The sequence below is a fragment of the Lutjanus erythropterus genome, chromosome 19 (assembly GCF_056507025.1).
Source record: "Lutjanus erythropterus isolate fLutEry1 chromosome 19, fLutEry1.hap2, whole genome shotgun sequence".
In the NCBI taxonomy this organism is placed as follows: Eukaryota; Metazoa; Chordata; class Actinopteri; order Lutjaniformes; family Lutjanidae; genus Lutjanus; species Lutjanus erythropterus.
In genome coordinates, this window is record NC_139335.1 from 26677255 (window position 1) to 26702055 (window position 24801).

The following is a 24801-nucleotide window of genomic DNA, read 5'->3' on the forward strand; positions in this document are numbered from 1 at the left end:
GTCAAACTCCAACCACTGCTAGGTTTATTTAGTTTGAAACTTTGAACAATGTTCTCACATAACCTGCAGTAAAAACTACAGAGGACAGAGACAATTAAGTTGGGGTTATAAAATACACCAATTGCACATGGTAACTCCACACTCCATGTGTGGCTATTTGCAGCAGCAATTCATTCATGTATCACTGGATTATCAGAGCATTGCAGTAACACAATAACATTGTAGTATAATTCTCAGTCTTCTGCTCTGAGAGTTGTTCCCCCTTTTATAGCCTGTCAGTGTCCTTCTCTATGCAAAGTGAACTTCCTCACAGTCTGATATAAAGACTTGATATCATGCTGTCAGTTGCAGCAGAAGAAGAGAAGCTCCCATCAGATCACCTTCAATACCAACCATGTTCTCTGTAGCTCTGCTGCTGCTGCTGGCTGCTGGATCCTGTGAGGAGCTTTCAGTGGATTCACACTAAGAAACACATTAGAAACACTGAATATTCACATGAATGATGGAGATAATGTTGATTTCTGTTTCCACAGGTGTGAACAGTATTGATCTCATCCAGCCAGACTCAATGGTTGTGCAGCCTGGACAGTCTTTGACCATCAACTGTCAGGTCTCTGGTTATTCTTTGACTGATAACAGCTATGGAACAGGCTGGATCAGACAGCGTGAAGGAAAAATGATGGAATGGATTTTACTTCGTTTGGGAGGAGGAGACTTATGTCAAAATAATGCTCTGAAGAACAAATTCCTTTACTACACACACACTTCTAACAGTTCAGTGACACTTACATCACAGAATGTGCAGCCTGAGGACACAGCTGTTTATTACTGTGTACGTAACTCCACAGTGATACAAACCACCAACAGACCTGCACAAATACTCAACAACCAGCAAGACTCAACCACACACACATGTTGACAATGAGAGGTGCAAATAAAAAAGTCATGAGCAGTAACTCTCTGATAGTAGTTTACTTACAAAATGTATCTGTGTTCCACTAGACTTCCCCAGCAATTTTCAAGTTCATCAGTTATGTAAATAACATTTTTGCCCGTCATCCAATCTTTATTATTATCATTTTAAAGAGGTATTCAGTTAGAAACAACACCAGGAAATATCATTGTCTGTCCCATCTACATAATTTACAATAAGCCGACCAGTTTCCAAGCATTTAGTATTAACATCTCATCTGTTCTTGTAGAAATAATAATGTAATTTAAAATACATCACTGTTTCATGTTTCCTTTGTAGACCTGTATAGGGAAATCTATGCAAACTCTCCACTCTGTACAAACAAGATTTTGTGTCAACTAGTTTTACAAGTCTTAAAATGCTTGAATTAGAAGGAAAAGTATAATTTCTTGAATTTTATTACCTGTAGTTACTCTTCATGTTAAGAAATACAGTTATGCTCAAGAATTAATATGCCAGTCATTTCGACACCATACAAGCAACGCAATCAACTACAGTAAATATGATATATGATTTGCACACACAACACCAGGACTAATACCATTAACAGTAAGGCCACTCTCCACCACTCATTGCAGAGCTATTGTCTTCTATTGAATTGAGGCATGCATAAAGTAACTCATAATTCAAGATGTTTGATTTATTAGTTGTATTTTTTGCAGTTTTACAGTCACATGGCCAATACCTGTCCCTGTATAACATATTTTCTGTTTATCTGCTGGACAGGTGAACATCTTTAAAGATTGTAATTATACATAGGATATATTACATCCAGCAAAATAAGGTGATGACACAAATAAAAGCTGACAGGTTTCTCAGCAGCTTTGGAATGCACTGGATCAGACAGGCTCCTGGAAAAAGAGTGGAGTGGATCACTTATATCAGTAGTGGTTCTGGCAGTCTCCAATACTACTCTCAGTCAGTTCAGGGTCGGTTTACCATCTCCAGAGACAACAGCAGACAGCAGGTGTATCTGCAGATGAACAGTCTGAAGACTGAACATTCTGCTGTTTATTATTGTGCTCGAGACTCACAGTGACTGGAGAGCTGTACAAAATCATACTCACATTTACAGGACTGATAATCAAGGGTCCAATAAATGAACAGATACTTTTCACTGCATTATATAAAAGAATAAAAAGTGTCCATGAGGACAGATGATAATTTAACAATATTTATATCTAAGTTACTAATCTAGTCTCCACTATCACTTTGATTTTTGGAATGAGTGAGCCAGCAAGCAGCAGAGTTCTGGAGGGTGTAGAGACTATCACTGCAGTAGCACAGTCTGGATAGTGAGATGAGTGGAGAAAAACTGTGCTTTACAATAGGAAAAACACTGATTTATTGATGAAATGTTAATGTTTGAATGAGAAGTCAGCCTCAAAGAAAGAGTTTTAGTGATTGATTCAGTGGAGAGTTGGACATCATCTGCATATAAATTCAAGCACAGACTATGATGACAGCTGATATTACAGAGGGGTAGCATGTAGATGAAAAGGAGAGGACCAAGCATGGAGCCCAGGAGGCAATCATGGGAAAACGAGTGGTGGAGAAGATGCAGTTGTAAATGATGATGAACTGTTTTTTGTCTTTAAGGTATGACTTTAAACCAGGAGAGGTAGGTACAGGTGACATTGAGGGAAGATTCAGGTTGCTGATGGATTGACAGGGAGAGAGAAGACATCTAAGCATTAGTTCTGCCACACTGAAAGAAATATGGCTGTGACCTTAAATTGAGTCATGTCACACAAGACTTGAATTTGCCAACTTAACATTCACATATAGTTATTTTTGGTTATTCTTGAGGGTCACGTGGGGACTGAAGCTAATCTCGGGTGACATTGGGCGAGAGGTGGGATACATCCTTGACAGGTCACCAGTCAATCCCAAGGTTCATTCACATTTCATTTTCACCAAACAAAAACTGTAAGCTTAATCTAGTTGTAAGTTTTTCATCAGTTACAACAATCTTGCACCCTTCTGAATTCACTGTCAAATTGGTGTTTTGGGTGCTGCAGGTCAATAACTGTTGAAAGTTAAGTAACTACCTGCTGCTATCTTCTATCTATCTGGGGCAATGTTGATAAACAACTTACTCAAAAACATATCAGAACATTTTTAAATGATCAAACATAGATAGACACTTCAATTTTCACTTTTATCAAAGAGGAAGAAAGAGTCAAGTCTAATACAATGGTATCCTCCCCATGAGGAGGAGTAAATACAAAACTCAGATGTCCTCCACCTCTACTGTGTTTGATTCTATGCAAACTCACTGACCTTCCTTGTTACTCAGCTATAAAAACTTGCCATCAGGCTGTCAGTGGAGTTCACAGCACGTCACTTTCAACATAAACCATGTTTTCTGTAGCTCTGCTGCTGCTGTTGGCAGCTGGATGTGAGTCTCTCTGGATTTATCAAAGTCAACAGTTCTTCTTTTGCAGCAGAACTTGATCATTTGTTACAAAAAATGTTTCTTTTTTAACAGGTATCAAGTGTGAACAGTTGACACAGCCAGCCTCTGTGACTGTGCAGCCAGGTCAACGTCTGACCATCACCTGTCAGGTCTCTTATTCTGTTAGCACCTATTGTTCATCTTGGATCAGACAGCCTGCTGGGAAAGGACTGGAGTGGATTGGAGGTGCACATGCTGGATACACCACATACATCAAAGATTCACTGAAGAACAAGTTCAGCATCAACTCAGACTCTTCCAGAAACACAATGACTCTAAACGGACAGAATGTGCAGCCTGAAGACACTGCTGTGTATTACTGTGCCAGACAGACACACAATAAGACAAACCATCAGTAGACCTGAACAAAAACCCCTCAGTGTCTGAACACTTGTAACATGAAGCCACCAGAGGAGGAGCCCTCAGACCACTAATGATTTCAACACCACCTCACTGTTACAGTGTCATAAGAGACAGTCTTTATTTTTGATAAAAATGTTCTTAGTTTAAGAGGCAACAATTTGAACCTTTGCAGTAGAATCACTGAAACAAAATTAATTATCATACATTCCATTATTTTATATAACTGTAAGTAGATATCAGTGAAGTGGCAAATAAACATATGATGTCTCCTGAAGTTATTTTTTTGACTAAACTGTCACAATAAAATGAACAGAATCTTCGTTTGCTGTTTTTTTCTGAGAAACTCATGACATCCAACAATTTAATTGTGACTGCAAAACTTATTTCCTTAATGAATGTAGCTGATTATTCATTTCTGTGGTGTGTTTTTGCATACTGACATTTTTTCTGTGCACCAAACAAAATTAACAAAAACAAAATTCAGCTTCTAAAGGCAACTCAAATTTCACAAAAATTCTAGATTTGCATGCATTTGGCTTGAGTCACAGCTGTCACAGTAAATTATGCTTTGTTTCTAATAGTGATGTAAAGTAGGTAAGGTAATTTATTTTTCAAACACCAAGATACACAGAGAACAAAAGAAACAAAATCCTACATGACAAACTCAAATCAAATACTGAGATCTCAGACCTGCTTATAGAATCATATCATATACCTTGAGCATATCTAAGGCACATCGCTGTCTTTTACCACATCAAATAAAAAGTGACCTTGTGTGCTAAATTGAGCTAAGAGAAACACTTTGTGTGTAAACAGGTATTCAAGTCAGCATTCATCAGACATGGAGAACAAATCCAAACAATCATCAGACATTTTAAGAAAAAGCCTGTGTCTAAAATTATGATACAATGGACAATAGAACAAACAGTGCATTTCATTTTCAAACTCATCCAAATCACACAGACGACACTTTCTATTTTCTTCAGGGATTGAATGGAATTGACCAGTTTCCACTACCAGAGGCAAGATACCACATCTCAGCTGGGCACAAACAGACCTCTGTGCTCTAGTCAGTATAAGGGTGACATAGTGCTCAGGGTGATAAATACATTTAATCATACTATGCATTCTCAATTTTGGTTTACACAGAATTTCTTCTGACCATTTCTGTTTATGATTTTCAAATATAATTGTTTTAATTTGACTGACATTACAAGATAATTTATTTCTGAAAATATATTGAAGACCTACTTTATCAAATATTTTTGCAATCTCTTTTGTCCAGAAATGTTTATTTCGAAAGTCCCAACAAAAAAACTTGTTTTGTAAGTCTGTTATTGGACATATTAATTAATCTATTCCATAATCTCAACATGTCACCCTTATGCCACACTTCACATGGCTCCCAACCCATGTCACCACATACAACAAGTTTTGGGGCCATTTTATGCACGCCAAGAAAACACAGGAATTATACAAATGAGCATAGGTTTTATAGCAAAGATCTCTACATAACTTAACCTTATGAAGGACAGCTCCCAGTGCCCTGCCTGCATATGTCTTATGCAAGACAACAACCTTCTGTTTAAGGAAACTGTGGTAATTTAATCTTGATAAGACACTAATGACCATGTTTTATAAATCCTTTATCCAGTCAGTTCTGTATTCTTTCATGATTTGCTGTGTGAAAAGCCAAAATGCTGTGAGACAGATCATGAAGCACTGCAGTGAGGTGATAGGAATCACACAGGCTGGTCTGATCAAACTATTCAGTAGACAAGTACTGCAGAAAGTCCATGTCAGACTTGGTGATGTTGATCAGACACTACATGCAGAGTTCCACATTCTTCCTTCAGGTACCTTTTTTAAGGTACCAAGGATTAAAGCAGCTGTTAACTTGTTACTCGTGTGTGTTATCTTATTAATATTTTAGTCTAATGGACTTACTCTGGTCCACAACCCAGTCTGAGGTCTATGTCTCTTAACATTTGCATTGTCCTTGGCGTTTGACTATGTCCATTGTGATGTATTTGCCGTTTGGTTTCCAAAAATATCTTTTGTGCTGTTTATTTACTGTTTTAACTGTATTTTTCTGTATGCAGTCTATTGCTGTGTTGCTTTTGGCCTGCAAAACAATTGCCCACTGGAAATATAATAAAGTTGAAGTTGAAGTTTAAGTCTCGATAAACAACAGTCCAATCAGGTTCACTTCTTAAGACGAGTCAATGCAAACTTCAGATGTCTTCCACCCTTACTTAATCTGACTGCAGAGAGGAGGACAGAGAACAGTGGACACAGAGTTTAACATGATGGACTATAGGACAGGACTGCTGCTTTTAACTATCTGCTGGACAGGTGAAGATCTTCACAGGTCTTAATTTTACATAGCTTTTATTTGTGCCCCTTACTTATGTCACTTATTTCAGTTGTTTATCTTCTTACAGTTACAGGTGTTGATGGTCAGACTCTGACAGAATCTGAACCAGTGGTTAAAAGACCTGGAGAATCTCACAGATTGACCTGTACAGCCTCTGGATTTACACTCAGCAGCTACCATATGGTCTGGGTTCGACAGGCTCCTGGAAAAGGACTGAAGTGGATTGCTTACATCAGCAGTGGCAGTGACTACATCCACTACTCTCAGTCAGTTCAGGGTCGGTTTACCATCTCCAGAGACAACAGCAGACAGCAGGTGTATCTGCAGATGAACAGTCTGAAGACTGAAGATTCTGCTGTTTATTATTGTGCTCGACACTCACAGTGACTGGAGTTGTACAAAATTCTACATTTCTCATATTTCAGGCTGGTAGAGCCCAACTTTTTTCTTTGGATTTCAATTATACTGTATGTATTTTAATTTTATATTGTACTGTGAAATACAGGCCTAACACAGAATTCTGGACCATGTACATACTCTCAGTGGGACCCTCCCTCATCCATGGCTATTCATTCTAGTATTTTTGTGGACCCTCTCATGTGAGGGTTTTGTATATTTACTCCCGTTTTCACTCCAGTCTGTTACATCTGCCAACAGGCCCCTGCTCACAACAAAACACCTGGCATCAGAACACACAGACTGAATTTTCTTCATGTTTTCTCTGAAACAGATCGTAACTAGAAGAGTGCACTCAGTGGAGTAAAACTCTGCACCAGGCAACAGATGGTGAGGCACCTACTGCAATGACATCACATCTGTGAGATGCATAGTTTTAAATAATTTGCCTTTGTATATTATCTCAGTCTTCTTTAAGATATATACAACAATGTAATGCCATTTTTACAAAGCATGCTAGCTTCACTTAACTTACAAAGAAAAACAATAAACAGGACAATAAATCCAAACTTCTCAATTATACACGGCACATTCAATTATATATTAAGAAACTCAAAAATAACAGCACACATATATATTGGTAAGTATGACTAATAATACAGGATACAAGAAAACCTTATTAACCTTTAATAACATCACAATAACATTTTACATCCTTTGAATGTCTTCACAGCTTAAACATGAAGCCAAGTATTAATATGTCACTCAGCTCACAAAGGGTGCTTGATGAACATGACTTGATGAAATGTTACAGATTTGGTTCTTTCATATGTTGTGCTGCTAATGTTAGGTTGATGGACTTTTTATCTGAACTAAAAACAGCACGAAGACATGCTGAATATAAGATGAATGAAGTTGGTGTGAATGACACTGAAATTCTACATTATATTTTGCAACATGTTTCAGTTGTGAGGTGAGTGAAAATCTTCCAGTCAGTTATACAGGTGCCAGGATGCAAGTACTGCTTCTGTCTGCTGTGACTGTGTGATGTTATTTGGCTGCTCTATTAATGGTGATGAACAAGTAACTCAATTTGAAATGTGTCAGAAAACTTTTACATTTGACCAACTGGATGGACGCATCATAAAACATTCATTCTAGTTTCACCAGACAAGAAAAACAAGAGACACACAAGTACAATCCAGCTGTTTCCTCCCTGTGAGGAGGAGTCAATGCAAAACTCAGATGTCTTCCACCTCTACTTATCTGACTGCAGAGAGGAGGACAGAGAACAGTGGACACACAGTTTAACATGATGGACTATAGGACAGGACTGCTGCTTTTAACTAACTGCTGGACAGGTGAAGATCTTAAGGGATTTTTATTATATGTTTTCTTAAACTTGTAAATTTACTTCATGTGATGCTTTTCTTTGCTGTCTTAGCAGGTGTTGATGGTCAGACTCTGACAGAATCTGAACCAGTGGTTAAAAGACCTGGAGAATCTCACAGATTGACCTGTACAGCCTCTGGATTCACATTCAGCAGCTATGCTATGAGCTGGGTCAGACAGGCTCCTGGAAAAGGACTGGAGTGGATTGCCGCTGATGGTGGTGGTAGCAGCCAATACTACTCTCAGTCAGTTCAGGGTCGGTTTACCATCTCCAAAGACAACAGCAGACAGCAGGTGTATCTGCAGATGAACAGTCTGAAGACTGAAGATTCTGCTGTTTATTATTGTGCTCGAGACTCACAGTGACTGGAGTTGGTTGAGCAGCTGTACAAAATCCTACAGGACTCATCTTCACTGGACTGATGGAGCAGAACCTGAATGAACTACCTGTGGACAGTTTCCTGTTTTATTCAGCATAAGCAGAGCCATGAAAAGAAGTTGAATTTGTTTTGCAGGTTGCTCTCTGTTTTCTTTCTTTTTTTTAAGAAACAGGATTAACTTTTTTTCTCTTTTTGTTTAAATAATTTGTTGATGTTCATAATGCCTTTTAACAACATTCACAATTCACCCATTCACATTACATCACAAGAATGCACCTATTAAACAGCAAACATACCATTACAGCTTATGACAAATGCATCGTTCACTCAGCAGTAACTGATTTAGAAAATACTGCTGTCAGGCTGCTTCAACCAGCTTCCAAAATATATTTCACTAGGACCTTAAATGCTGTCAGTAAGTCAGCCTGTTGATCTTTTTACCATCCAGAAACACATTCACATCATATTAACAACAATACAGAATTTATATAAACACTTTAGCAATCTACAACACAGAAATATTGCTACAAACCATTTTACAGCATTACTAGTGTAACTGTAACATTACTGTGAAATAACTTTACACTAACCATGAACATGGACTCTTTATTCAATATTATATCAAATATAAGTTTATCAGAAAAAGCAAACATTTAAAGGTGATTACAGTGAAGTAAAGTTGTCACCATTCAGAGTGAAAGTAGATTCAGAAACACAAACAAGTTGGTGTCTCTCAGCAGAAAGTGACAGAATCCAACACCCACAGGTTGAATGAGTTCAGACTATTGAACCAACTCTGAAAACAAGAAAACTACAGCATGTCTTGATGTTTTTGAAAATGTGGTCACAGGTGATGCAGTAACTGGAAAATAAGTTTGTCTTTCAAACCTCTAGAGGACAGTCCAGGACTGACTAAGGTTCATATTTTAACTGACTGTGATGAAGAACAAGAGGTGACATCAAGATGGAAATGAGATGATTTGATTGCTCTTATCTGACATTTACACAATTATTGATGATGCTGTAAATAAATAAACCCCAGTTCCTTTTTTCTGATTTTCACCTGGTTTAATGATGTAAACTATTGATCTGTGTAAACACTGATCTACATATATTAATTATCTATATCTGAGACATTTACCAATATATAGCAACATGTATTTATTCACAAATTCTAATAAATGGTTAGAGTCTGATCAAGCTGTTTCCTCCCTGTTATGATGGTTCACAGCACGTCACTTTCAACATAAACCATGTTTTCTGTAGCTCTGCTGCTGCTGTTGGCAGCTGGATGTGAGTCTCTCTGGATTTGTCAAAGTCAACAGTTCTTCTTTTGCAGCAGAACTTGATCATTTGTTACAAAACATTTTCTTTTTTTAACAGGTGTGAAGTGTGAACAGTTGACACAGCCAGCCTCTGTGACTGTGCAGCCAGGTCAACGTCTGACCATCACCTGTCAGGTCTCTTATTCTGTTAGTGACTACTTCACAGCTTGGATCAGACAGCCTGCAGGGAAAAGACTGGAGTGGATTGGAAGTGCACATGCTGGATATCCTACATATTAGATTCACTGAAGAACAAGTTCAGTATCGACTTAGACTCTTCTAGTAAAACAGTGACTCTAAATGGACAGAATGTGCAGCCTGAAGACACTGCTGTGTATTACTTTGCCAAAGACACACAATAACACAAACCATCAGTAGACCTGAACAAAAACCCCTCAGTGTCTGAACACTTGTAACATGAAGCCACCAGAGGAGGAGCCTGTCCTGTTTTTCTTGAATAACTCCCTGTGTGAGGGAGATAAAGCGTCAGAACCGCTTTCCACTCACATGTTTTGGGTCATTCCACATCCGATTTCAGCACCAGCTCACTGTTACAGTAAACAGTATTTAGATTTTATAAAAGGGTTCCAATTTTAAATTAACAGGTGGCTGTTTTCATCAGTTTGAAACTTTGTACATTAGAATCACAGAAACATTACTGAATATTTTCCCACACCCATATAGAATACACTATTATATTCTCTTCCCTCTCTCTCACAATCTCAGTTTCACAGATTAACCTGTGCAGTCTCTGGATTTACACTCAGCAGCATTGAGACGACCTGGATCAGATTCCAGGTTCCTGGAAAAGGACCAGAGTGGATCTCTTATATCAGTAGTAGACAACAGCAGGCAGCAGGTGAATCTGCAGGTGAACAGTCTGAAGACTGTAATACAATGGAATCAACACCAAAACTGCTGCAACAACTTAGCTGAGTATCATGGAGGGTCAGAATTTTGAGGATTTTTGATGTGATAATTTAATAATTTAAGCAATTCAGAATTAATTGGACAAAGTGTTGTGGCAGTGGTGCAGGAAAAACACATGAAATTCACTGTCATGTATTTTTATCAGAGAGATATATTTGAAATATATCAAATGTATGATACAAATATATTAGCTCCTCCCTCACAAACTCCTGATGCAAATCCAGATTTTTCAGAGGTTATACTTGTGTCGTCCCACTGACTTGCTGTCATCTTGTTTGTAGTGTGAAGAGTTCACATCTTCAGTTTCAAGATGATGAACAAACTGTCTGTACTGCTGACAGCACTCTGTCTGCCCTGTAAGTAGCTTCATGCTGCCAAACCAATCAAAGGAATCATACTTTTAATGTTCTGGCATTTATTTCTCTCTTGTTGTCACTTGTCTCTTTTTCCCTCTGGTTCTTTGGCAGGTTTGAATGGCCAGGCTCTGGAGTCAATTCCCTCCACTTCAGTATTGAAAAATCCTCAAGAAACCGTCAGTCTTTCCTGCAGAGGAACAGGATTTGATTTCAGTCAGTATGGAATGAACTGGATCAGACAGCCAGCAGGAAAAACACTGGAATGGATGTGAGTTATTTGGAGTTATGCAAGTAAAACAAGTTACATAAGCAGTGTGCAAGGACGAATAGAAATCACCAAAGATAACAGCAACAGCATGGTGTATCTGAGACTGTCCAACTTAAAGCCAGAGGACTCTGCCATTTATTACTGTGCAGGAAACACACAGTCATCTAAGTACATAAAGAAGCTTTACAAAAACCTCAAACAACTCATTTCTACAATAAACAGCAGAGGGCAGCAGGAGATCTTGAATCTAAAATATTATGAAATAAAAACAGTATGACAACAGAGATGTAAATAACATAGATGCAGAAAAACACAACGTGAAAGCACCAGCTGTGGTTGTGGTTTTTAATATTAACATCTGTTAATTTACAAGGCAGGAGAGAAACATTTCCTGTAATATTTTAAACAATGAAAACCATTTTAAACACAAATTAAACACATAATTAAAGACGTGATCACAAGGCATAAAATATAGTCCTCATCCAGGAGGGAGGAATTGGTTGATTCAATGTGCTTTTAGTGTGGCCAAGACAATTTCAGTCCTCATGTATTTAATCTTAAAAGGTTTGGGAAATAGTTTCAGGATATGTGTGGAGGTGCATTTACACATCTGCTGGTTTTCTCTCCACATGTGTGAAATATAAAAAGCTGAATTGAGTATCTCTGACAGTCCATCAAGTAAAACTCCAACCATCACCTACCAGGACATATTTTCTTAGACACTTTAAAAAACACATGACAACAGAACCTGTAATCAAAACTACAGAGGACATTAACACATAAGATGGAGTTATTAAGTACACCAATTGCAAATGGTAAATCCAAAAGTATTGTGCGGCTATTTGCAGCAGCAATTCATTCATGTATCACTGGATTATAAGAGTAATTCAGTGATACAATAACATTATGGTGCAATGACTACTGATCCCTCTTTTATAGTCTGTCAGTGTCCTTCTCTATGCAAAGTGAACTTCCTCACAGTCTGATATAAAGACTTGATATCATGCTGTCAGTTGCAGCAGAAGAAGAGAAGCTCCCATCAGATCACCTTCAATACCAACCATGTTCTCTGTAGCTCTGCTGCTGCTGCTGGCTGCTGGATCCTGTGAGTCTCACTGAGGCAGAGACATTGACAGTCTGATCACAGCACACTGACTGATCACTGTTATTACACTGATTCAATATTCAACATGTTTTCCTCCACAGGTGTTAAGTGTGAACAGTTGACACAGCCAGCCTCTGTGACTGTGCAGCCAGGTCAACGTCTGACCATCACCTGTCAGGTCTCTTATTCTGTTAGCACCTATCGCACACATTGGATCAGACAGCCTGCAGGAAAAGGACTGGAGTGGATTGGAAGTGCAGCTGCTGGATACACCACATACATCAAAGATTCACTGAAGAACAAGTTCAGTATCGACTTAGACTCTTCCAGCAACACAGTGACTCTAAATGGACAGAATGTGCAGCCTGAAGACACTGCTGTGTATTACTGTGCCAGAGACACACAATAAGACAAACCATCAGTAGACCTGAACAAAAACCCCTCAGTGTCTGAACACTTGTAACATGAAGCCACCAGAGGAGGAGCCCTCAGACCACTAATGATTTCAACACCAGCTCACTGTTACAGTAAAGACAGAAACACCCATTTAACAATGAAAAAGTAAAAGGAATATGACACTTTTTATTACAATATACAATTCATAATGTTGAAATCAGGAGGTATTTTTCTCCTGACTCACAAACCTATCGTAAATTAATGACAGAATTGTTTCAAATCAGTTTCTTTTTAAAGAATTTAATTTAACAAGAAATTAAAAACAAAAATGCTCTACTCAATGAAAAATACTTACATTCATGGCATTCGTGTGGTTACTTAATGATGTGACAATGGTTTGACTTATGAACACTTTGTAAAAAAATTCAAATGTGAAATACAATGAACAAATTTTAGGGGATTTTAAAATGTAATGTAACGCTTACTTTGGACCGTCAAAGTCTTCACATGTGGAAATTTGGTAATGCTGTTAATAACCATAGACAGGCAGCATGGCGTGACAATTTGCCCCTTTGCACCCCTTGTGCTGTGGGGCATTTTTGGACATCAGAGGACAACAAACGTTACTAAATTTAAAAAAACACTCATAATTATAATAATAATTAAATTACTTCAAATTTATTTTAGTTGTGAAGATCATAGTATTAAACAACCCCCATTATTTTCAGACCATTTGATGAAAAAACAAGCATATTATGACAGAAAAAGTTTTCGTTTGGGGTCCTTGTGAGGAGGAGTCAATGCAAAACTCAGATGTCTTCCACCTCTACTTATCTGACTGCAGAGAGGTGGACAGAGAACAGTGGACACACAGTTTAACATGATGGACTATAGGACAGGACTGCTGCTTTTAACTATCTGCTGGACAGGTGAAAATATTCTTCTTCATTTGATATATTGCCATTTTTGCTTGCAACATATCACACAGCATGCATTCTTTCTTTGATTTCACAGGTGTTGATGGTCAGACTCTGACAGAATCTGAACCAGTGGTTAAAAGACCTGGAGAATCTCACAGATTGACCTGTACAGCCTCTGGATTCACATTCAGCAGCCACTGGATGGCCTGGATCAGACAGGCTCCTGGAAAAGGACTGCAGTGGATTGCAAGAATTACTCCTAATAGTGTTAGCATCTTCTACTCTCAGTCAGTTCAGGGTCGGTTTACCATCTCCAGAGACAACAGCAGAAAGCAGGTGTATCTGCAGATGAACAGTCTGAAGACTGAAGATTCTGCTGTTTATTATTGTGCTCGAGACTCACAGTGACTGGAGTTGGTTGAACAGCTGTACAAAATCCTACAGGACTCATCTTTACCGTGCTGGTAGTATTATGAAATATTTGTTATCGTATTTAAAATATATACTGTTCCTATATTTAATCTTTTATTTCTACATCTCATTTGTTTTTGAAAAAAATACACAATATGAATTCCTGAAAACTTCTACTTACTTACCTGCTAAACTTACTAAACTTTCAACACATTAAAAAACACAATAAAGATCACTTGTTGTCTGGCTGCTGGTGCAAATACTGAACATGTCTGCAAAACAAGACACGATAATGACTGTAAATGCTGTGGAATCTGTGAGTAAAGAAAAACATGACAACCCAATCCTGCAGCACAAAACACTTTGAGCTCTGCTGCCCACTACCTATCCAAGAGGGATACAACAGAAAATCCTCCTAATGCACTCCTGTCAGAACTTTTACACCTGGTTCTGAGTCGGAACTATATGCAGTATGACTCCAAATGGTTGCTCTAACAGTCTGGAACTGCAGTGGGGGCAGCAACAGCACCCTCTGTGGCTGGATTAGTAGTGGGAAATGGGAAGAAGCGGTTATACATGATCCCTATAGCAACCCATACCATTCAAAGATAGAACTGTATAAACGTTACATCAGTGACATGGACTTTGTATCATATCAAGTTTCTTCAAATTCACCTGTGAATACAGCTCTGATAAAAATCAATTTTTTGGATCTAATCATGAAACTGGAGCCATTCATTCCTCTATTTACCAAAAAGATATGGAACACAACTCAATACTGCATGCTTCTAGCAACCATCCCAGACACCTAAAGGACAATCTTCCAGTTGGTCAGTTTTTGAGGCATACATTCATACAGTAGATGCACCTTCTGACAGTTGGCTTCTTGTTTGCTACCTGCACATATTCAGGGTTTAGTGGCAATTACTGGAATGCTTGGATCAGACAGGCTGCTGGAAAAGGACTGGAGTGGGTTGCTACTATCAGCAGTGGCAGTAGTGAGATCTACTACTCTCAGTCAGTTCAGGGTCGCTTTACCATCTCCAGAGACAACAGCAGACACAGAAAAGAAAACAGTGACTCTAAATGGACAGAATGTGCAGCCTGAAGACACTGCTGTGTATTACTGTGCCAGAGAGACACAATAAGACAAACCATCAGTAGACCTGAACAAAAACCCCTCAGTGTCTGAACACTTGTAACATGAAGCCACCAGAGGAGGAGCCCTCAGACCACTAATGATTTCAACACCAGCTCACTGTTACAGTAAAGACAGAAACAGACACATTGAACAATGAAAAAGTAAAAGGAATATAACACATTTTATTATTATAATATATAACGGTATTAATAATATTAAATTGCAGGAAGCATTTTTCAAAAAGTGTCTTGTCTGTCTGACTCACAATGTTATTGTGAATTAACATTATTTCAGTTCACAGTGTGTTTTAAAAAGCATTGAATCTAACAAGAAATAAAACATTTTATTTGCCCTGACTGGAAAATATGGACATCCATGACATCAGTAGGGTGATATGTTTTCTGAATTTGTTTTTAAGACTTAATTAATATTGTCAACAGTTTTCTTCACTTTTATTCATACTGGTGTTTTATTTCTCTTGATGTCCTGAAAATGGTTTGACTTACAACCACTTTCAGTTCAGGTGTATTGTCAGAGTCTTCTCATGATGCAGACTGCACTTAATAATGAAGCTCAACCAACTTAAATCATGTGTTTGTCAATCTGCTGCACAAATTATACTGAAACATGCAAAAAAGGGAATCTTGGAGGGATTACAGTAGTATTCATTCTCCAGTTTTACCAAACACTCAAATCCACTTCTCTCCTCCCTGTGAGGAGGAGTCAATGCAAAACTCAGATGTCTTCCACCTCTACTTATCTGACTGCAGAGAGGAGGACAGAGAACAGTGGACACACAGTTTAACATGATGGACTATAGGACAGGACTGCTGCTTTTAACAATCTGCTGGACAGGTGAAAATATTCACAGGTCTTTTATTTTTTATTCATGTAACCCGATTATTTTACATGATAATGATGTTTTACCATCTTCACAGGTGTTGATGGTCAGACTCTGACAGGATCTGAACCAGTGGTTAAAAGACCTGGAGAATCTCACAGATTGACCTGTACAGCCTCTGGATTCACATTAAGCAGCTACTGGATGGCCTGGATCAGACAGGCTCCTGGAAAAGGACTGGAGTGGATTGCTTTTATTAGTGGTGATGGCAGTAGCGAGATCTACTACTCTCAGTCAGTTCAGGGTCGGTTTACCATCTCCAGAGACAACAGCAGACAGCAGGTGTATCTGCAGATGAACAGTCTGAAGACTGAAGATTCTGCTGTTTATTATTGTGCTCGAGACTCACAGTGACTGGAGTTGGTTGAGCAGCTGTACAAAATCCTACAGGACTCATCTCTCAGGCTGGTAGAGTCCAAGCATGACATAGTTTTTATAAATTTAAAATAGTATTCATATTTTATATTTTTATTGAAGGTTTTATTTTTTTATATTTTTCATATGTCCTTCCTATTCAATTCTACGTTCATTTTTAAATAACTAATTGATACTTGTGTAATACAGGGGTTTTACACAAAGTCCTACACAAAAAAACTGTTCCTGAGAAATATTATTACTAAACAGTGTGCACATAAAAAAAAACACACAAAGACAAAGACAGCACAACAATCTGACTGCTGAAATGAAACAACTACTAATTAAGATGCAATAATGTTTGTAAATGATGTTGATGATTATTAAAGATGGTTAAGATGAATGAATGATTAATACAGCTGGAAGAAATATTTTCTCATCCTCATGGACCCTGCACTGTCTCACATGATTAATGTCCTCAAGTCAAGTCATTTAATATGATACAACACAGAGACATTTGAGTACCACTGATGTATGACTGGCTTTAAAGTTACATTTCATGAGAAATGTAACTTTATCAACATGTGGTGAGAACAGTGACTGTTTGATTCAATAAAACAGACACGTTTCATTTATTTAGTTTCAGTTATTTGTATCTGAATATAAAGAGAAGTTAACTACATCTCTCTTTGAGCAGAAATAAACATATTTTCATTTATTTGTTACGTTGTTTTAGTTTTTGTCTCATTTTTTATTTTATTGTTGTTGAGTTAGTGTAACACACACTTCTGGGCTTTTTGTAGTTTAAGTTGAGAGAGATCATTTAAAATCAGTAGAGATGGGGACAGGGGGACAGGAATGTCTCTTATAGCAGACAGGATTTCTTTCATTATTTTCCATAAATTAGCTCCACCAGAGCTCAGAGACACTTTTATTGATTGTGATTAACTGTCAGTCCTGAAAATTCTTAGTAGTGACTGAAGATGGAAAGATCCATCTAATTTTACTCAGTTTTATCAGTTTCAACCTGCCAAAATATAAAGAATTAAAATTTAAATAAGTTTGAAGTTCTTTTTAATCTAAAATATATGTTTACATTTTACTGGACTGACAGAATCTGAGAAAGAATTATACTTTTAATTCATCTTTTGTTGTTTTCAATAAAATCATGAAAATAGACCCTGAAAAAGCTCATCATTAACCAACAATAAACATTAAACACATAATCAACAAAAAGTCATCCTGTAATGATCACTTCCTCCCCAAACAGCCAAGTAAAAGAAAAACTCCTTGTTCACATTTCAGATACATTTATGTTTATATTATTTGGCATCTAAACTTTGTCACAATATGAGAGTGAAACATAATGTTGTAGTTGCTTTTATAAAAACACTAGATGGCAGTCAGTGTCCAGTTTGTTTCAATGAAATGAAACATAAAAATGTATGTGCCAGTGTGTTGGGACAGTTTATTATGGCTGTTCTGAATCATACAAGATTCATTCTTTTATACTAACTTCATGAGTTTTAAGACATATTTGCAGTAAATCAAATCACAGCAGCACAGCAGGTTTGCTTAAAGCTGGTTTAAATAAAATGCAAAAGATAATTCAACAATATGCAAATCAAGGTCACTTATAAGGAAGTGAAGTGTGTGTTTGTGAGTGTGTGTGTGTGTCAGTGAGAGGAGAGAAGAGCTCCCATCAGATCACCTTCAATACCAACCATGTTCTCTGTAGCTCTGCTGCTGCTGCTGGCTGCTGGATCCTGTGAGGAGCTTTCAGTGGATTCACACTAAGAAACACATTAGAAACACTGAATATTCACTTGAATGATGGAGATAATGTTGATTTCTGTTTCCACAGGTGTGAACAGTATTGATCTCATCCAGCCAGACTCAATGGTTGTGCAGCCTGGACAGTCTTTGACCATCACCTGTCGGGTCTCTGGTTATTCTGTGACTGATAACAGCTATGCAACAGGTTGGATCAGACAGTGTGAAGGAAAACCGATGGAATGGATTTTTAATATGTGGGGTGGTTGCAGCTTTTATCAAAATGATGCTCTGAAGAACAAGTTCAGTTACAGCAGAGACACTTCAGCTGGAACAGTGACAATAAGAGGACAGAATGTGCAGCCTGAAGACACAGCTGTTTATTACTGTGTACGTCGAGCCACAGTGATACAAACCACCAACAGACCTGCACAAATACTCAACAACCATGTGACTCAACCCCCGACACATGTTACAGTGAGAGATATAAATAAAGAAAGTCAGAGGCTGTTACCTCCCTGATAGTATTTTACTTTAAAAATGAATTTATCTTCAACTTCAGTCTTTGGTTCAGTCTGAGGATGTATTTAAAAACATTTATAATTTTTTCACCTATGTTCTTGTTTGCGGATCACCAGAAAAAATATATATTCCTTTAGTGCAAAGTGACAGATAATAACAAAGTTAACTTAAAATCAGTCCAAACTTTTCAATGTGTTATTGATTATAGATCAACTGTCTTGGGAAAGGTAAAAACATGACATGATGTACATGATGAGCAGCGTGACAAGAAATCTAAAAGTAAACAAGATTGCTGCTCATATTAATCCTCTAAACAGTTTTACAGTCCAACATTTGCATTGACAGTCTTATACACTCTACATTCAGTTTTATATGAAGCAACTGAAAATAACAAACTGTGTATATTGGTAATCATGAAGTGATGTGCTGCTCGATTAGCAAATGGACTTTTTCTACTAGAGAATATAACACAGTAACCTTTAATAACAACAACAAACATTTTATCTGTACAGTTTATAGAGATTTAAGTTTTAGTACCTCGCTCAGTTTACCAAGAGTGAAATACTTGAATACTTTGGGAAACTTTACAGACTTGTCTGCTCTCATGTGTTGTGCTGCTAACGTTAGCTTGATGGACTTTTTATCTGAACTAAAAACAGCACAAACACACACCAAACATAAGATGAAGGAAGTTCACATTTATACATGTTGATAAATAACCACCATACTTTATTTCAATCAGGAGAGACTAAGAGTAAAAGGAAATAGTTTATTGACACGTGTGTGAGATATGAAATATGGACTGGTGAGGTGAAGTGGCTCCAGACTCCTGCTGCCTGGACCTGAAGTCTGGAGGAGAGAGAGGTGGAGGAGGGTTGCATGACTGACTGAATGACAAGTGATGGAGCAGAGACAGAGGCTATTTAAAGTTTGGCAGCAGCAAATTGACTGGCTATCACGACCGTGGCAAAATCTGATTGGATAGTAAAGAGGAAGGTGAACACCCACAATCAGCTGATTAGAGGGAATAGGAGGAGAGAGACGGAGTAAAGGAAAGTTGTGAATGAAGGCAGCGTAACAGAAGGTCTTTCTGATTGAACTTATGCTGAGCTTCATTATTATTATTATTATTCATTGTAAATGACACTGAAACTCTACGTCATATTATGTTGATGACATGTTTCATTTGTGAGGTGAGTGAAAATCTGCCAGTCAGGTGCCAGGATGTAACTACTGCTTCTGTCTGCTGTGTGACTGTGTGATGTTATTCTACTGCTGTGTTCATGTTGATGAACAAGTTACTCAATTTGAAATGTGTCAGAAAACTTTTACATTTGACCAACTGGATGGACATATCATAAAACATTCATTCTAGTTTCACCAGACAAGAAAGACAAGCGACACCCAAGTACAATCCAGTTCTCTCCTCCCTGTGAGGAGGAGTCAATGCAAAACTCAGATGTCTTCCACCTCTACTTATCTGACTGCAGAGAGGAGGACAGAGAGCAGTGGACACACAGTTTAACATGATGGACTATAGGGCAGGACTGCTGCTTTTGACTATCTGCTGGACAGGTGAAAATATTCACTAATCTTCATTTGATATATTTTCATTTTTCTCACCAACATAACAAATAACACTCATATCTTTTGTCTTGACAGGTGTTGATGGTCAGACTCTGACAGAATCTGAACCAGCGGTTAAAAGACCTGGAGAATCTCACAGATTGACCTGTACAGCCTCTGGATTCACATTCAGTGACTACTACATGCACTGGATCAGACAAGCTCCTGGAAAAGGACTGGAGTGGGTGGCCAGGATTGAAAGCAGCAGTGGCAGCAGCAAACTCTACTCTCAGTCAGTTCAGGGTCGGTTTACCATCTCCAGAGACAACAGCAGACAGCAGGTGTATCTGCAGATGAACAGTCTGAAGACTGAAGATTCTGCTGTTTATTATTGACTGTGACTGTGACAGTGACTGGAGTTGGTTGAGCAGCTGTACAAAATCCTACAGGACTCATCTGTAATGGACTGGTAGTATCATGGAATGCTTGTTATAGTATTTATAGTATGTACTTTTTCCGATATTTTATATTCTATTTAATTTTACTATTCATTGTTTTTTATTCTATCTCACGCACCATGTTAAATTTTGAAATAAAAACATACATACACAATATGAATTCCTGAAAACTGATTCTGCATTATTATCACTAAACTTTCAACACATTAAAAAATACAATAAAGATCACTTGTTCATATCTGGTTGCTGTCAGTAAACATCTACAAATACTGAACATGTCTGCAAATTAAGAAATACAGGCAGGCCTAACACAGAATTCTGGACCATGTACATACTCTCAGTGGGACCCTCCCTCATCCATGGCTATTCATTCTAGTATTTTTGTGGACCCTCTCATGTGAGGGTTTTGTATATTTACTCCCGTTTTCACTCCAGTCTGTTACATCTGCCAACAGGCCCCTGCTCACAACAAAACACCTGGCATCAGAACACACAGACTGAATTTTCTTCATGTTTTCTCTGAAACAGATCGTAACTAGAAGAGTGCACTCAGTGGAGTAAAACTCTCCACCAGGCAACAGATGGTGAGGCACCTACTGCAATGCCATCACATCTGTGAGATGCATAATTTTGAATAATTTGCCTTTGTATATTATCTCAGTTTTCTTTAAGATATATACAACAATGTAATGCCATTTTTACAAAGCATGCTAGCTTCACTTAACTTACAAAGAAAAACAATAAACAGGACAATAAATCCAAACTTCTCAATTATACACGGCACATTCAATTATATATTAAAAAATTCAAAAATAACAGCACACATATATATTGGTAATTATGAATAATAATACAGGATACAAGAGAATACAAAATATTAACCTTTAATAACATCACAATAAAGATTTGACATTCTTTGAATGTCTTCACAGCTTAAACATGAAGCCAATTATTAATATGTCACTCAGCTCACAAAGGGTGCTTGATGAACATGACTTGATGAAATGTTATAGATTTGGTTCTTTCATATGTTGTGCTGCTAACGTTAGGTTGATGGACTTTTTATCTGAACTAAAAACAGCACGAAGACATGCTGAATGGTGAGTGAAAATCTTCCAGTCAGTTATACAGGTGCCAGGATGCAAGTACTGCTTCTGTCTGCTGTGACTGTGTGATGTTATTTGGCTGCTCTATTAATGGTGACGAACAAGTTACTCAATTTGAAATGTGTCAGAAAACTTTTACATTTGACCAACTGGATGGACGCATCAAAAAACATTCATTCTAGTTTCACCAGACAAGAAAAACAAGAGACACACAAGTACAATCCAGCTGTTTCCTCCCTGTGAGGAGGAGTCAATGCAAAACTCAGATGTCTTCCACCTCTACTTATCTGACTGCAGAGAGGAGGACAGAGAACAGTGGACACAGTTTAACATGATGGACTATAGGACAGGACTGCTGCTTTTAACTATCTGCTGGACAGGTGAAGGATCTTTAGGGATTTTTATTATATGTTTTCTTAAACTTGTAAATTTTCTTCATGTGATGCTTTTCTTTGTTGTATTAGCAGGTGTTGATGGTCAGACTCTGACAGAATCTGAACCAGTGGTTAAAAGACCTGGAGAATCTCACAGATTGACCTGTACAGCCTCTGGATTCACATTCAGCAGCTATGAGATGAACTGGATCAGACAGGCTCCTGGAAAAGGACTGGAGTGGATTGCCTGGATAGATGATGGTAGTGGCAGTAGCAAATCCTACTCTCAGTCAGTTCAGGGTCGGTTTACCATCTCCAGAGACAACAGCAGACAGCAGTTGCATCTGCAGATGGACAGTCTGAAGACTGAAGATTCTGCTGTTTATTATTGTGCTCGAGACTCACAGTGACTGGAGTTGGTTGAGCAGCTGGACAAAATCCTACAGTGTTTATCTTCACTGGACTGATGGAGCAGAACCTAAATGAACTACCTGTGGACAGTTTCCTGTTTTATTCAGGATAAGCAGAGCCATGAAAAGAAGTTGTATTTGTTTGTCTCTCAGCAAAAGGTGACAGAATCTGACACCCACAGGTTGAATGAGTTCAGACTGTTGAACCAACTCTGAAAACAAGAAAACTACAGCATGTCTTGATGTTTTTGAAAATGTGGTGTCACAGGTGATGCAGTAACTGGAAAATAAGTTTGTCTTTCAAAACTCTAGAGGACAGTCCAGGACTGACTAAGGTTCATATTTTAACTGATTGTGATGAATAACAAGAGGTGACACCCATCCATTTTCTGTAACTGCTTATTCCCGAAGGGTTGTGGGCTGCTGGAGCCTATCCCAGCTGACATTGGGCGAGAGGCAGGGTTCACCCTGGACAAGTCCCCAGTTCATCGCAGGGCTGACACATAGAGACAGATAACCACTCACACTCACATTCACACCGACGGGCAATTTAGAATCACCAATTAACCTAGCATGCATCTCTTTGGACTGTGGGAGGAAGCCAGAGACTAGAGGTGACATCAAGAAGGAAATGAGATGATTTGATTGCTCTTATCTGACATCTACACAACTATTGATGATGCTGTAAATAAATAAACCCCAGTTCCTATTTTCACCTGGTTTAATGATGTAAACTATTGATCTGTGTAAAGACTGATATACATATATTAATTATCTTTATTTGAGACATTTACCAATAGATAGAAACATGTATTTATTCGCAAATTCTAATAAATGGTTAAAGTCTGATCAAGCTGTTTCCTCCCTGTTATGATGGGTCTATGCAAAACTATTAGCTTACTGTAAAATGTAATTAACATGCTCACTTTTGAGGTGACCAGTGTCAACCAACTTAAGTAATGTGTCTTCCAATCTGTGTCACAAATTATACTCAGGCAGGTGAGAAGGACTCTTGGAGGAATGACTCAGCTCAATTCAGTTTTAGTTTATATAAAATGCTCATCACCCAAACAGTCTCTGTACACTTCTATAAGTCAGTAAAAACACTTTTATTTGTGTCACCTACTTATGTCACTTATTTCAGTGTTTTTTATCCAACCCAGTGGTTAAAAGGCAGGTGTGATCACTATGAGAGGTTTCCAGACAACACATTTATGCATTAATAGTGTACAATAATGCAAAGTTTCATGTCACTTTCAACATAAACCATGTTTTCTGTAGCTCTGCTGCTGCTGTTGGCAGCTGGATGTGAGTCTCTCTGGATTTGTCAAAGTCACCAGTTCTTCTTTTGCAGCAGAACTTGATCATTTGTTACAAAACATTTTCTTTTTTTAACAGGTGTGAAGTGTGAACAGTTGACACAGCCAGCCTCTGTGACTGTGCAGCCAGGTCAACGTCTGACCATCACCTGTCAGGTCTCTTATTCTGTTAGTGACTACTTCACAGCTTGGATCAGACAGCCTGCAGGGAAAAGACTGGAGTGGATTGGAAGTGCACATGCTGGATATCCTACATATTAGATTCACTGAAGAACAAGTTCAGTATCGACTCAGACTCTTCCAGCAACACAGTGACTCTAAATGGACAGAATGTGCAGCCTGAAGACACTGCTGTGTATTACTGTGCCAGAGACACACAATAACACAAACCATCAGTAGACCTGAACAAAAACCCCTCAGTGTCTGAACACTTGTAACATGAAGCCACCGGGGGTGGGGGGGGCTGTCCTATTTTTCTTGAATAACTCCCTGTGTGAAGGAGACAGACCGCTTTCCACTCACATGTTTTGGGTCATTCCGCATCCGATTTCAGCACCAGCTCACTGTTACAGTAAACAGTATTTAGATTTTATAAAAGGGTTCCTATTTTAAATTTACAGGTGGCTGTTTTCATCAGTTTGAAACACAGAAACATTACTGAATATTTTCCCACACCCATATAGAAAACTCTATTATATTCTCTTCCCTCTCTCTCACAATCTCAGTTTCACAGATTAACCTGTGCAGTCTCTGGATTTACACTCAGCAGCATTGAGACGATCTGGACCAGATTCCAGGTTCCTGGAAATGGACCAGAGTGGATCTCT

At 38.1% G+C, this 24801-nt stretch overlaps 1 gene segment (V, D, J or C); it reads left to right on the top strand.

Annotated features, from left to right (window-relative positions):
- Nucleotides 1–12280: 12280 nt before the first annotated feature.
- LOC146309995 (Ig heavy chain V region XIG14-like) lies at nucleotides 12281–12732 on the top strand. The segment is given in 2 exon segments: nucleotides 12281–12323; nucleotides 12425–12732. Coding segments are annotated over 2 exon segments (351 nt in total).
- The last annotated feature ends 12069 nt before the right edge of the window (nucleotides 12733–24801 follow it).